Source organism: Gambusia affinis, linkage group LG17, assembly GCF_019740435.1.
Source record: "Gambusia affinis linkage group LG17, SWU_Gaff_1.0, whole genome shotgun sequence".
In the NCBI taxonomy this organism is placed as follows: domain Eukaryota; kingdom Metazoa; phylum Chordata; class Actinopteri; order Cyprinodontiformes; family Poeciliidae; genus Gambusia; species Gambusia affinis.
Genome location: NC_057884.1, coordinates 25,774,572 through 25,790,065, shown reverse-complemented (window position 1 = coordinate 25,790,065; position 15,494 = coordinate 25,774,572). Strand labels below are relative to the sequence as shown.

At 45.4% G+C, this 15,494-nt stretch overlaps 1 protein-coding gene across 2 annotated transcripts; it reads right to left on the bottom strand.

The window, feature by feature from the left end:
- Positions 1-1,823: 1,823 nt before the first annotated feature.
- lmbrd2b (LMBR1 domain containing 2b) lies at positions 1,824-12,238 on the bottom strand. Of its 2 annotated transcripts, XM_044096052.1 has the most exons (19): positions 12,003-12,227; positions 11,334-11,393; positions 9,760-9,968; positions 9,559-9,683; positions 8,226-8,327; positions 7,974-8,150; positions 7,580-7,790; positions 7,421-7,495; positions 7,231-7,344; positions 6,982-7,165; positions 6,725-6,906; positions 6,445-6,578; positions 5,996-6,101; positions 5,832-5,929; positions 3,424-3,527; positions 3,304-3,350; positions 3,115-3,220; positions 2,920-3,046; positions 1,824-2,760 (listed from the first exon to the last, which is right to left on the bottom strand). In XM_044096052.1, exons 3-19 carry the CDS (start codon positions 9,931-9,933, stop codon positions 2,697-2,699), a joined length of 2,130 nt encoding a protein of 709 aa, XP_043951987.1. In that variant the 5' UTR covers positions 9,934-9,968; positions 11,334-11,393; positions 12,003-12,227; the 3' UTR covers positions 1,824-2,696. The 2 variants fall into 2 exon arrangements, with proteins under 2 accessions (XP_043951987.1, XP_043951986.1); XM_044096051.1 differs by lacking the exon at positions 11,334-11,393 and having other exon boundaries at positions 12,003-12,238.
- Positions 12,239-15,494: the final 3,256 nt, after the last annotated feature.

Here is a 15,494-nt window from a genome sequence, read left to right as displayed (position 1 = left end):
TTTTGTGTTGTTTGTAATTGTATTTTGTTTAGTTTCCCCTGTTGTGTGTTAATTGGTCTGATCAGCCAGTATTTAAACCCGTTTCTTTGTCAGGTCAGTTATGTTTGTTTGTGCAGCTGGTTTGTTTACATTTTTGCCTGAGTTCAGTTTTGTTTTTTTGACCTCTTTTATGAGCTCAGTTTATCTTGGTGTTTGTAATTTTTTGGGTTAAAATAAAAGAAAACTTTATTTTTCTAATATGTCCTGTGACTCCTCCTATTTTTAACTCGGTCCGTCACAAAGCACATGGACTGCTGTGACTCAAAGGTCTACAGGCTGCAGGATGGCGGCTCTCATGGACCTGAACGGTTACTGGACTGGAAGGACAGAGGGAACTGAAGGATCTCAGTGTGGAGAAGTTGCCAACAACCTGCAGAGCAACGAGCCAAAGGCTCCAAGAACTCAGAGATCCAGATGGAGAAGCTTTCTGAGGTCCAAACGCTGCAGCTACAGGCGAAGCCCAACAAACGTACAAACGCTTCATGAACTCCAGAGAACCAAAAGGTTCCTCACTACAACCAGTCATTCACACGCTGATGGTAGCCAGAGCTGCTGGACTGGAGATTGTGAGGCCTTGACCTTTGACCCGCCGGTCGGCCTCATCAGGCTGCGGTTCTTCTCTCAAAACGGCGACGGTTCTCAGGATCTCTTCTTGATGATTTGACTGTTCCCAACAGAAGCCTGAACGTCAGCGAATGTTTCTGCTTCGTACGGATTTGGGCCACGCCTTCCTGACCTTTTGGACGAAGAGATAAAATCATCTTTCTGTTGAAATCATTTCTGGAAACTTCCCCTTTTTGGCTGAGAAACTGCTGGGAGAGTTTTGGTATCTTCTCCTTTTCTCAACATTTTCTGTTCCTCATCTGCCGTCTTTACTTCTGATCCATTTGCAATCAAAACATCATTTGAACCACAGACCTACTTTCTACATCACATTAGAAAATATTGATATTGTTCAATATTAATTATTGACATTTGTAGCATTCAGTTCTCCAGAATCATCAAACATCTTCTGACTGCTGACAATTTGAACTTTTGTAACTCAAACAACTTACATCAAGTTTCCATCATTTAAAGAGACGTATCAGAAATGTGTCTTATAATTAGACAGAAACAGAAAAAGATTAAATCATTTTTAATAAGACAGAGCAGCTTTAGCACCTTCATGGTTGGTTGTAAAGTTGTTCCTGTTGGTTCTAGATGTTTTATTGTATCTCTGCTTCCAGGTTGATGGATCATGAACTGGTTCAACACACTAGAGAAAAACCGTTTGGTTCATTACTGCTAACTAATCTAGATGACTAACAACATTTTAAACCAACAAAAATGATAAAACCCTCAAGTTATTCTAAAACTATCTAATCTGACTTTATTTCCCATCCTGGAGTTTCATCATCCTAACAAATCTCTGCATGACCTCAGAAAACCTTCAGAACCTTTAAGAAAGGAAGAAAACGAGTATTTTCTACATGAACCAGTAAATAATAAAACCTTCTGATTATTCACTGAAAAGCAGAAATAAATATTTTACAGAACACAAACGTCTCAAAGTCTGAACTGAAACCATCTGATGGCCTCAGATCCGTCACTTCCTGCTGTTCACATTCAAACCAAACCAGAGGTCAGAGGTCACCAACCGGACCTGAGTTGGATTAAAGGACCAAACTCTAGTTAGTGATTGACTGACGGATCAAACCTGATGGTCTCCTGAAGAGTTAACAGGCTGATGGATGGACTTCATGATTCATTCATTCATTCATTCATTGGACAGGAGAACTGCTGCGTCTTTTCAGCATGAACCAGTTTTTATTTTCACACTTAGAGGAAACTGAACATTTGTGTTTACAACTGAAGCTTCAGAGACCAAAGTGAGAAACAGTCCAGAGTTCACCTCACCAGGAAAACCAGGAAAACCAGGAAAACCAGGATCTGGAGCCACAAACACGCCACACGATCAATTAACCCAGATAATAGAAAAACACATTATATACACCTTTATTCACAACAGCGATGACTGTTTTCCTTCATCAGCAGCGTTCTGTTTGTTCTTCCTGAAGCAGAAGGAACCAGTTCTTACTCTGAAAAGTCTTCTTGTTTAAAGCAGAAACCTGGAGTCCCTCAGGGCCGACTGATCGGCCCGTTTGAATCCCAGGCTACAAACGAATGAACAAAGCAGTGAGACTGAAATAAAACAGTGAGACTGAAATAAAACAGTATTCTGAGTTAACCAGGAGTTGTACAGACTTCTGAAATCAGTTTTAGTTTTACCTGAACTTCAGGTGAGATGAATGGAAGAAGCTGCCAGTGAGGAGAGCGATTGATTTTCAAGTGATAACTTTAGTTTTTACACATTGAAACAACAAAATCCTTCCAGTTACCGTTTAATGTGAGGAGCACAGTGAGTCCAGTCAGCAGTTCAGACATTTCAGGTCAGTGCAAATTATTTACAATCATTTCTAATCATTCAGGTTTTCACTACGAAATTAACTCACAACACCAACATGGGGGGCAAATAAAATATAAATACAGTATAATATAACCTTGATCATCATTCATACATAACCAGAAAAATCCTTCAGAATGCTGACCTCTGGGTCAGAGGTCAGACGGCGCTGGTCGCTAGCATGCATGGTGTGAGGGGAGCTGCAGCCGAGACACTAAACGTCGTCAAATATCCGATTCCGAGATGAAGACATGGAGAGATAGCGTCCGCCTGCATGCCTGGAAATACAGAAAATATTAGAAAATATTGCATGATCTAGAAAACAAACCAGGTGACGGTGTGTGTGACCGAACCAGGTGTGTGTGACCGAACCAGGTGTGTGTGACCGAACCAGGTGTGTGTGACCGAACCAGGTGTGTGTCAGACTTCCTGTTTACCTGCCGGCCTCGGCCTCCAGGCCGTCGTCTGTCAGGGCGTCGGCGTTGAAGTCCAGCGGTTCGGCGTCCTGCAGCAGCTCGACCCGGTCCCTCTCCGCCCGGCCCGCAGAGCGAGAATACTTCACCTCTGAAGACCACAAACAGGTTCTGTTAGGGTTCTGTTGGGGTTCTGGTTCCGTTCTGGTTCTGACTCACGTCTGTCCCTGCCGGACTCGGAGTAATTGGTCTCCTTCATCTCGTGGCTGGTCCGGTTCCTCGGAGCCGAGTCCTCCCTCTGGTTGCCGTAGCGCTCCTTCCACTCCTGAAACGCAGACAGGCGCAGTGAGCAGTTTCCTCCACCAGAGGGCAGCGAACCGTCGTCATGTCGGCCGTTCTTCCTCTTACTCTCCGTCGGTTCTCTCCGTCTTCGATCCTCTGTCTCTTCCTCCTCTCTGTGGAAACAGAAACCGGTTTGAGGAACGTTCTGGGCCGCTTTGGTTTCGGCCATCTTTACTCCGCTCTCACCGCGTCGGATCAGCTCCTTTCCCTCGTCGATGAGGTCAGAGGTCATCTCGCTGTCGTCCATGAACTGCTGGAAGCCCAGGAGGTTCAGGCAGCGCGTTCCCAGACTGAGTCAGAGCAACCAAGAACATCTTTAGAGAGGCAGTGAGTTTTCTGATCAATTTACATTTTCTACATTATATGCAATTATTTTCCACTTATTTTAATAAAAGCAGGATCCTAACGGATCCTTCCAGATCCCTGATGGTTCGGGTTTTCCTCGCCGGTCCAGGGTTTCATGGCGGACTCACCGGGTCGGTGACCAGTGTTGGCATAGTTACTTTGAAAAAGTAACTTTAATCGGACTACTGATTAGTTCTTGAAAAAGTAACTTAGTTATATTACTGACTACTTGACTTGGAAAGTAACTAAGTTACATTAAAAATAACTTTTTAGTTACTTTCAGCAGCTGCTAACAATAACGCTCTGCCTCCTGTGAAAATCACATTGATCTTTGCCAAAACTTAATTGTCAGCTATTTAATAATGGCAACATCAACAATGTGTCTCCACTGATAAGGTTGAACTGAAGAGGAGATTGTAGAAAAAATAGTACAAAAAAAAAAAAGGTGAGTAATTTGTGTGGTCCACTGTTGTCTGGAAAACTCTAAGAAGGATTTTAAAGCCCCCCCATCTCCCCCAGCCTCCAGATTCTGCGTTACGGCCCTGCGTTTGATGTCACTGCCAGCTCCACAGCTCAGATGGCTGCACAGATTTGTGACACTTATCTTAATATTAATAATTATAGTGGCGTTAAATTGCCATTATAACTATTTCCAACTACGGACACGTTTATTCGTGGCTGTTTTCACGTTTATTGTGCTGTTCATATTGGTCTCGATGTTTGCAGTTTTCTGGAGCGCAACGTGAAGCTCGATGTCATTCAGAGGTAATATATTAACTTGACATCAACAAAGACACAGCGGGACGGATCATCCGGGAAATGATGGACAGAGAGAGACTGACTAAAACTACCTTAATGACGGACAAATTCTGGGATTTATTGAGTCTCTGCTTATTTCCAAACCCAAATGAGAAACTTCACGTTCAAAAACGAGCCCAAAAAGGCGCAACCCGCAACTCGTTAAATTTTCAAGCAACTTTAAAAAAACGAAGCCCAAAGCCGCTTATAATAATCGGACTTGGCGACAGAAACTCAAAATAGTTCCAGTTTTTCCACCAACAAAATGCGCATCTCCCTCCATTGTTTACATTTCTGTTGCATAGAGACGTCGGTCACTCGACAAGACGAGTAGAGGAAATACGATTAAATAACAAAAGAAGATAGTAACGCAGCAACGCACAAATGATTTTGATAAGTAACTGTAGTCTGACTACTGGATTTGAAACAGCAACACGTTAGATTACTAAAGTGGTCTGACGTCAGTAACACGTTACAAATTAACGTGTTACTGACGTCACTGCTGGTGATGAAACCGTTTATAGCTGCTTCCTGTTCCAGTTGGTCTTTGCTGGTTTTGATTAGCCAGTGGGATTTGATATTGTAATAAATATGAAATATAAACCAATATTTAACTGTTATAATAAAAACAAGAATCAATCATGTAGATATTTCAATAATAGATTATTTACATATCAGTGAGGCTCTGACATCATCAGACCGTCTGCATGTCATTGTTCACATCTGAGCGACTTTGAGGGCAAACAGACGTTACTAAGTCATCTTTAGACTCTCTGCCAAGGTAGAAGAATTCAATACCTCAATCAAACTGGAAATATAGATATTATTATTAGTTATTTTTTAATATAGTATTATTATATATATTATTAATTTATGATGCACAGCAAAGGGAAAAGCTGCTGAACTACAACTCAAACCTCCAACCACCTTTTACCGTTTAGTAAATACTCTGCAGTCGTTCTCTCTTTACTCTGTGGAGTCAGATTGTCTGGATCATGAGCGCCCCCTGCCATGAGCCCAGAGAACTGCCTGCCTCTGATGAAACACGTCACACAGACAGCTGGTGACAAAAAACACTGAACATTATATACATAAGCTAAATGACGGAATATCAGTTCAGACATTAAATGTTTTTAACATTTTCTTGGCGGCGTTCAGACAGGAGGAACGTTGATCAGTCCAGGTGAGGCTCAGCTGCTTCAAAACATTCAGAATTCAGAGATTTGGAAGATAAAAATAATCAAAATTGGTTAAGATAAATGAGAAATAAATACTTTAGAGTACAAATAATACAGAATATAAATATCATTCTATGATAAATATCTATATGATTGATTCTTGTTTTGCCCTCAGCAGCTACAGGAAGTTTTTCTGCTGACAATAAAGTTTGACCCACTGGATGATGTCATCGTTCCTGTCTGGGTTAAAGGTCAAAGGTTAGAGGTGCTGACCTGAAGTAGGTGGCGATGCAGAGGATGACGATCAGCATGGGGTAGTAGATGTAGAAACCGTTGGCGATGAAGGACAGAACGCGCATCGAGCCCATGATCTGAAACACAGGAAGAGCTGAGCCCGGTTCTGGTTCTGATCGTGGTTCTGGATGCGGCGGTCTCACCGAGGTGTAGGCCGTGGGCAGCTTCTGCTGGTGAGAGATGGCCGAGTCCATATGGATCAGACCCAGGAAGTTCAGGCAGAGAGGAGGAGTGAGACGGCAGAACAGCCTGAGGAGGAACCAGAGGGAGGTCAGGACCGGATCAGAACCCAGGACCGGATCAGAACCCAGGACCGGTTCTGGGCCAGGACCGGATCAGAACCCAGGACCGGATCAGAACCCAGGACCGGATCAGAACCCAGGACCGGATCAGAACCCTGAACAGGGTCAGCAACGTTTCTGCCTGCAGATTGTAGCAAATATTGCATTTAAAAATTAAGATAAAAAACAAACTGCAAAAAAACCATAAAATAAAATAAAATATAAAATAATAATAATAAAGTGAATAAAATAAAAGAATTCTAAGAAACTTTAAACATTTCACTGCAGAGCTCTGCAGCGCCCCCACTGACATGCCGCTGAACTGCAGGCTGTAGGCGTCGGTCTGGTGGTGGGAGGCCAGGTAGTAATAGTTAAAGACCCGGATCCGGAACACGGTGGAGTAAACGCAGGTGCAGAGGAAGAAGATGGTGATGAAGCACGCCATCTGGTGGACACACAGCACATTACGCCTAAACCACAGCCTGAACAGGAATCACCAGAGAAACAGGACCGGACCCGACCTCTGGGTTGGGTCGGGACCGGACCGGACCGGACCGGACCTCCGGGTCGGGTCGGGACCGGTCGCCTCACCTCGATGTACAGGTAGTTGTACTCTCTCTCTGCCAGCTGGATGAAGACGGCGAACAGCGACAGGACGGGTCGGGTGCTGAAGAACGTGCACTCGGACCAGACCACGGCCACGCTGAACAGGGTCAGAACCACCGACACCAGCCGGTAGAACCAGCGCTTCAGGAGGCATTCCCAGTACCACTCTGGGACATAAGCACAGGCAGGTCAGCGGTCAGGGTTTGTCCGGGCTCCGGTACCGGCGGGGAGCGGCGACCCACCTACGGTCGGGGTGTAGACGTAGCGGCTGAAGCGGCCCGGCGGCTCGGCGGACTGGAAGCTGTGGACGAACTGGTGGCTGAGACTGGTCTCGTTCTTGGCCACGTCCTCCAGGTGGACGGCCTGCTGCAGCAGGATCTGCCACTGGACCCGGGTCCGGTTGTGCCTCTGCACGGCGTAGATCACCTGAGGACGGACGGCGGGGTGAGACGGCGGCGGCTCCAGAACCGGGCCGGGCCGGCGACTCTCACCTGCTTGTGCAGCTTGACCAGACTCTTCTCGGTCGGGTAGGAGTTCTGCTTGTCGTCAAAGTCTTCGTAATCGTCCATGTTCCGACCCATCTTCTCCTGGTAGTCCACGGGACACTGGGGGGTCAGAGGTCAGAGTCAGGGGTCAACTCCACCGGACCTGCCTGCATCAGGACCAGAACCGGCTGCTTACCTTCCTCAGGATGGTGTCGATGCATTTCCTCAGCGGATGGTTATACTTGATGGACTCGCTGACCTTCCTCACCTCCTGCAGCAGAACACAGCCACAGTAGAACCTGACCAGAACCAGAACCAGAACCAGAACCCGGCCTAAGCCCTCAGGGCCGCCCACCTCCATCATGTCCTCCAGGTTCTCCTCGGCGTCCGCCTTCTCCGTCATCAGCTTGGAGGCCTTGAAGTAGGTCTTCATCAGCAGGTGTCCGTGGCGCGAGGCGTTCCAGTAGGAGCGCGGGATTTCCACCAGGCCGTATCCTAGCAACAGCACCAGCAGGAACAGGCCCCACGTGTTGGCCGCCGTGATGCCGATGGTCTGCAGCTCGTACCTGGGGAGAGGGGACCGGGTCAGGAGAACGGGTCAGGGTTAGGGTTAGGAAACCGGATCAGGAGCCTGGGACCGGGCTACGGGTGCCCTGTGCACTGTACGCTACACTATGGAGAACCGCTCAGCTGAAGCTAAACCTGCTCCAAGCCTGACCCAAAGGTCAGAACCAGGCAGTGACCCTCACCAGGACAGGTGGGACAGAGGCCAGTCGGGATGAACCGCCACGTAGATGAGCAGCGAGCCGAAGATCAGCAGGTAGGTGCCGTAGTAGATGGCGTTCTCAATGAGCGCCGTCTTGATCTTCCCGGTGATGGAGAACCCTCCGGAGCGAGCGTACGACTGCATGAAGGGCAGCAGCAGCCTGGGAACAGCAGCACAGGGTCAGAGTGGCTCCAGAACCGGCCAGCAGGCGAGAGCAGTTCCGGGTCCAACCCACCAGGTGAGGCACTGAGAGGTCCAGTACACCACCCTCCAGAACACGGGCATGATGCCTTCAGGGATGAAGCTCCAGGGCCGGTGGCACGGCGACCGGACGGTCCTGGAGACGGAAACCAACGTCAGCTTCCACCAGAGCGGCAAAAATCATCCAATCACAGATCACAGAGACAGACTGACCAATAACACGTCAACAGGAAATAAATCATCCAATCACACGTTTCCAGACCCTGACCGACCAATGAGAGTCCTGATCAGGAAGTCTGAAAATATCACTGTGTTTAGGTATTACCAACAATAAGTCAGAAATAAAGTCAACATAAAAAGGAAAACTAAAACCAACAATGTTCAGCCTGGTGACCCGCCAGGCTGACAATCCTCTGAGGAAACTGTTCTGTTGCAGAAAACCCAAACAGCACAGCAGCTGGAAATGGAACAAATGTTTGGTCCCAACAGAACCGACGGTACCGGACCACCAGGAGGAAAACGAGCCACAACTGTTCATTAATATTCTGACTTATGTACCTTTGATGTTCTGTAAACACACATGGAGGACTGAATCGATTAATGCTGATTAATCGATTATTGAAAGAATAATTCTAGTAATCTATTCATTTTTAACTGGAGAACAAACACTGAAAAACAGCCATTAGATAAAAAACAAGATATTCCAGGATTTCCCCTGGAGTATAAGAAGCCTGGCGGGTCGCCAGGCTGTGCCAGCCCCCGCCAGGCTAAGCCTTGATATTTTTTTATGTAAATTTTTTTTTTTTAAGAAAAATAATTATTTGGGGGGGAAAGAAAAACTTTTTTTTTTATTATAAATCTTTAAGCTCTCTGTTCTGGGCGTTTCGCTGGCGGAGCAGATTTATTTCTAAAAGTTTTATAGTTTATGCATCACTGGCGCCGCCGCTTCACTCAAACTGGACACAGGCTGACCAGTATGGACATTTACATCAACCCAGAGTGGGTAGTTGTTTTTCTTTGGAGAACGTTATGGTTCAAGGTCAGAGTTTAAAACGAACCGTGTTAAGTTGACAGTTTACTGGGATTATTTTGTCATCCCAAAGATAGGTTGATATCTGGAGAAGTGTTTCGAAGAGAAGATGAGTATCTTTTTAAAGCTCTATCAATTGCAAGCAAATATCTGTTCCCCGGTCTTGGCTGAAGAAAGTCCCTCCCAGACAGACCGCTGGTGGAGAAACACTTTATGGAAAAACGGACAAATCTTTACAAATAAAAGGAGATTCTAAATGTCTGGAAGCATGACCAGCTGTAATGTTTCCTTTCAGAAATATTCACATTCATAACAACAGGAAGGCTCATCTTCCTACCTTCTGGTCGGAACCATGCTGGTGTTGGCCGGGTTGGGCCCACTGGGCCCGGTCCGGTTGGTCGGGCTGACGGTGGACACAGGAAGGTGTTCCTCATGGTCTTCGATGCACTGCCTGTAGATGGTCTGTAGGGGGCAGAAACACAGGTTGGACCTGCTGGTTTCAGTGGGCGGCGCGGCGCTGGGCCCGGTCGGTACCGACCGTGCTGACGTCCAGCGGCAGGATGAAGACGATGAGGAAGCACAGGTACCAGGCCAGCAGCGTGCCGAACAGAACCATGCGCTGCTGCTTCCGGAAGTCTCCGTAGCGATGCAGCAGGAAGAGAGCCAAGAAGAAGACCAGGACGATCTCCAGGCCGAGCGCCGCGCCGCTCATGGTGCCGCAGCGCCCCCCGCAGGTCACAGCGCAGCCTGCAGCAGAGCCAAGCACACCGGAAGGACCAATCCGTCACAAAACGGCACCAACTGGGATTTATCGAGGCGTTGTTCTGTCAGATAGCCATACATGTCAGAATAGCATACATATGGTAAGAGCGCATGCGCACGCATGCGCATTCTGCAGGAGGTCCGCCATATTGAGAGGAGTCGTCAGCTTGTCATACGCGAGAAGAGACACAATAAAAAGTAACTAAATAAATTAAATTTAATGCTGCTGCAGCTGCAGTAAACTACAAAACACGTCCTAAAACACGCCCTGTTTAAATTCACGTCCCCCACTTCCTTAATATTTTTGGGTTGGATAACATGTCTGCTAACTTGGATAGCATGTCGTGTATGAAAACGCAATTTTACCCACATTGAAACTGGGGCAAAACCAGTGTTTCACTTTTGAAAAAAATCCTTATCTACGTCATGATTCTATGTTGCTCATTAAATAAAATCATATGGTAATGACAACGTATACATGTCTGAGCTAAGCGTATGACTATCTGACAACGTATGCTGAAACGTATGCAAACGTATGCTGATCGGACAGATATAGCCATCAGTTTGTCATACGCATATGACGATCTGACAATGTATGGCTATCTGACAGAACAGCGTCAACCAATCAAAATCATGATAAAAATCCTTTACTGCGACACAACGTCTGAACCGGTTCCGTCAGATTGGTCCGGTTCTGCTCAGATCGGACTGGTTCTGGATCGGACTTGTCCCAGTCCATACATGTTTAAGGGAACCGGGTTTAAGGTCCAGTTTGGTTCTGATGAACACAATCTGGACCTTCTTTCCGGGCCCATCTCCTCCCTGGTTCCTGCTGCATCTTGATAAACCCAGAGAACACCAGAACCTCTGGGTCTGGATCTGCTGAGATTCTGAGTTCAATCCAGTTTGACCCCGCCCACCCGTGACGTCATTGCTGACCGGTCCTTCTGTAGTCCTAAAGGGCTGAATTATTGCGTCATCAGTGAGGCTCTGACATCATCAGACCCCCTGCATGTTATTGTTCACATTCGGACATTTGGACCTGGAGTCTGTTCTCTGGGTTCTGATCAGCACAGGAAACACGTTGCAACAAACACTAAACATTTTATACTTGAGCTAAATTATAGAAAATCACTTCATACATTAAATGTTTATTAACCATTTTACTGGTGACGTTCAGACAGGAGGAGCGTTGAGCAGCAGCCAGAGCAGTTAGTGAGTTTGATCAACCTGCTGCTGCTTCACCTGCTGCTGCTTCACCTGCTGCTGCCTCACCTGCTGCTGCTTCACCTGCTGCTGCTTCACCTGCTGCTGCTTCACCTGCTGCTGCTTCACCTGCTGCTGCCTCACCTGCTGCTGCTTCACCTGCTGCTGCTTCACCTGCTGCTGCTTCACCTGCTGCTGCCTCACCTGCTTCATCGATTTTGAAGAAAAAAATTGTCAGAATTGGTTCATCTGAATGAAAAATAAATACTTTATACTTTATACAAATTACAGGGTGAAAATAACGTTATAAATTATTTTGTCATTATATTACACTTCCATGATGACAGGTGAGGCTCACCTGCCTCCCCTAACCGCACGTCATTGTGCGTCATGTATACAGAAACAGCAGCCCTGATTAACTGGACTGGTTCTGGTTCCGGTTCTGGTCGCCTTCATCTCTGATGAAGAAGAGTCTTCAGCTGACAGGAACGCACTGCGCATGTTTGGTCTCAGAAAAGGGAAGTCCAGACTTCCGGGTGACTCGGTGATGTTCGCTGTGAGTCTTAAGCCCAGATGAACCGAACCGAACCGAACCCGGAATCAACCCAGTCACAGTCGCTGGTTCTGGATCCGTCCAGATGAGCCCAGCCAGCTGCGATTCCATTTATTAACTGGTCCGAGCAGAACCTTCCAGAACCATCCACAACCATCCGGAACCACCCAGAACCCCCAGCCGGACCAGCGGAGACCCTCCGCCTCGCTCAGGTGTCGGTCTCTCCGCTCCACATCCTCCGCTGACGTGTCCCCTCTTACCGCGGAATGAGTGGCGCTGTGTCCGCCTCCAGAGGCTCCTCGGCCGGTCACGCAGCTCCCCGCGCCGCGCTGAGCGGATCTTCCACCGACTTCACCGACACAGTCCGCGGTTCTCCCGGAGGACATCAGCGGAGCAGCATCCCGGTTCTCCAGGACGGACGGTGACGTCTGAGCAAAACAACACAGCTTCTTCTTCTGTGGTACGCAGCAGGGTGGGCCGTCTGCGCTCATCACTGCCCCCTGGTGGTTACCACGGTTCTGGTTCAAAAAGACGGACCTGGTCCTCCAGAACCCGGGGGTTCATGGTGGTCCGGTGCAGAATTACTGCACTCTGATACGTAAAGGTGTTTAAAAAATAATCCCTGTAATCCCAACATGCTATCTGGGAGGTCAAATTAAAGATTATAATCTGGATATGAAGAATGATCAGATTAAAGCTCTTACATTCCCAAACATCAAATTACCTTTTTACAGACATCACTTAAAATATGTTTACAAATTAATTAATACATAAATATTTAATATTTAATCTTAAAAAACTCTTTTAAGTTATTTTAACAATATTGTCATTGTTCAGGAATACAAATATATATTTATGCTCAAAGAAAACTAATGTTTGCATAGAAGAGAAGAAGAAGAGAACAGAATAAGATAAATCCTGGCGAAACCAGAATAAAAATGTTTTCACTGCTTTAGGAACGTCTCTCCTTTTACCTCCTTCAGGTTGGAAACTCTGATTGGTTTAGTTTAATCATCAGAATTTTATTTTGAGTTACTTTTCCAACATTTTAGATTTCAAATAGGAAGAATTGTTCCTGTGAAAAGGGAAGTTAAAATGCAGACAGAGGAGCTGCAAACAAGTCGCCTGAAGGCATCAAACGTCTCCTGGGTTCAGATGGACAGAAAGTTTTCATATGATCATAAGAGAATAAACAGAAAACTGGATCTGGATTCGTTTGGTAAAAACAGGAGCAGCAGCTGGACGGGAAGTTCCTCCAGGTGATTCCAGCTGGAGAACCAGGTTCTGTGACTGGGACAGTTCTGGTTCTGGAACTAAACCAGAACCAGATCAAAGCTTTGTGTCTGATATCCAGTTGTGGTGTCACATTGTATACCGCAGAACTGCTTTGATTTTTTTTGTGTAATAAAATCATTGGTAAATAAACTTTAGTTCCAGATGTTTTTCTAATTTTTTGTTTTTCAAATTTTTTAAATGTTTTTATCATTTTTACGTTTTTCTAATTTTTGTGTTTTTATAATTTCTCCATTTGAACTAAAATATAATCATAAAATAATGAGAGAAATTAAGTTTTCCTGGTTCTCCTCTAAATTTGTTGGAAGAATTGCTGCTAAAACGATTTTATTTAAATGTGATGAAGCTGATGAGGTCAGCTGCCGATGATGACATCATCAGCGAGGAGCTCATTGGATCCCGGTTCTGGTTCTGGTTCTGGTGCAGAAGTACGTGCCTCGGGTCACACTGAGGAGCGTTTTCATCAGCCGCAGGACAGGAAGCAGGTCCGGGTCAAAGGTCGTCGACCTGCTCTCTCTCCCCTTCTGAACCCGTCAGATGGTCAAACACCTGAGCAAATATTGACAGGATAAACGGGTCGGTACCAGAAGGTCGGTCCAAACGTTCTGTTCCACAGTTCTTACATAACAGCAGTGAGAAACAGAACATCCTGCTGAGGCAACGTGGACCCCTAACCCTAACCCTAACCCAGAGAGTACTAAAACTAAACTAAACTAAACTAAACTAAACTAAACTAAACTAAACTAAACTAAACTAAACTAAACTAAACCTAAACTAAACCTAAACTAAACCTAAACTAAACTAAACTAAACTAAACTAAACTAAACTAAACTAAACTAAACTAAACTAAACTAAACTAAACTAAACTAAACTAAAACTAAACTAAAACTAAACTAAACTAAAACTAAATCTGCTGCCAGGTTCTGGTTCTGCTGGAGGCTTCCTCCTGTTAAAGGAGAGTTTTCCCCTCTACTGTCGCCCCCTGCTGGCCAGGAGGAATGATGGTCAATGACTTGGTGATCTGCTGTTTCTATACTCATTTGAATAATCAATATATTGATTGATAACTGGGATCAATTAAAAGAAAAATCTCATTCAGGATCAGAAAGGTACTAGAACACTGAACCCAGAACCATCGGCAGTCCCCCTCCCCCACCTGCTGCCGAATCAGCTGAGAGACTGCGGCTCTGTAGATCATTAATGAGGAGGTCAAAGTTCAACATGCAGCCTGTTTGTTTTGTTCTCTCAGCAGAATCTGAATCTTAAAATAGCTTCAAATATTCACATATCTTTGGACACACAACCAGAGAATCTCAGCAGCAGCAGTTCTGAGTGACCCGCCGGGTCGGTTAGCTCCTCCTGCTAGCTGGAGAAGCTAAGCAGCTAGCCACTCAGAAAGATGAGCATCACAAGTTATTTTAAATCATACATTTTACATTTTATAATTAGGAGTGAAAAACAGAGTAGGTTTTATTATTTAAAATATATTTCAGTAAAATTTTAAATTTTTGCATTTTATTCTCATGTTCCCTCCAACTTTCCCTTTAGCGCCCCCTGGTGGCCCTCCGAGGGGCCACGCCCCCCACTTTGAAAAATATGCAACATCAACAAAAACAAGAAACATTTCTTGATCTCCATTTTTGGTGGAAAACCAACACTGTACATGACCCTGAACGCACCATAACCACAGTGAGACACGGTCTCACACGACACAGTGGGACTACTGCTACTACTACTAGTAGTAGTAGTAATAATAGTAATAGTAGTAGTAATTAGTAGTAATAGTAGTAATAATAGTAGTGGACTTCCTATTGGCTGGAGAACCTGACCCTGAAATAACTCCTGCTGTCACTGGAAACCAGTCAAACCAGTCAGAATGATGTGGATGAAACGTTTCTTCTCGTGTTCTGAAGGACAGTTTGGCTCCAGCTTTCATGCAAACATTTCTCTGTTGTCTTGATTCTCAGCCTGACTGTTTCTGCAGCTTTAAATGTTTATTACTATTTATTCATAAAGTCATTCTGGACTTTCATTTACTAAAAGTTGATGTTTTTTTGTGTTACTGCAGTAACAGAACCAGTGAAACGGATTTATTCAAACTGAATGGATGATGTGGCGCCAGAGAGTAACTACGGTAGTTAAATTTACTCGGTTACATCATGCAGCATCTCTCCTCTTACTGGAGTAAAACTGGTGGCTGTTCCACCTGAGTCACTTCACTGAATGAAGAATTCACCTTTAAACCTAACATGCAGACCTTCAGTTTATGTCAGAGTGAGACCTCCTGTTTCTGCAGCAGCTTTGTCCACTCGGGCTGCGTGGAAAATAACTCCAGATAAAACCACAGAAGAAGATTAGATACAGGAGCTTCAGGCCTGTTAAGTTTCATATTGAAAATGTTTTAATTGTTTCTTTTGCTAAAAACTTGACATTTTGTAATTAAGTTGTTTTTGTCTTTA

Coding starts and splice junctions, on each gene's coding strand:
- lmbrd2b (XM_044096051.1), bottom strand. CDS start 9,933: ATGAGCGGCGCGGCGCTCGGCCTGGAGATCGTCCTGGTCTTCTTCTTG. Junction 8,151..8,225: donor ACCTCTCAGTGCCTCACCTG/GTGGGTTGGACC, acceptor TGCTGTTCCCAG/GCTGCTGCTGCCCTTCATGC. Junction 2,761..2,919: donor CTGGAGGCCGAGGCCGGCAG/GTAAACAGGAAG, acceptor CTGTATTTCCAG/GCATGCAGGCGGACGCTATC.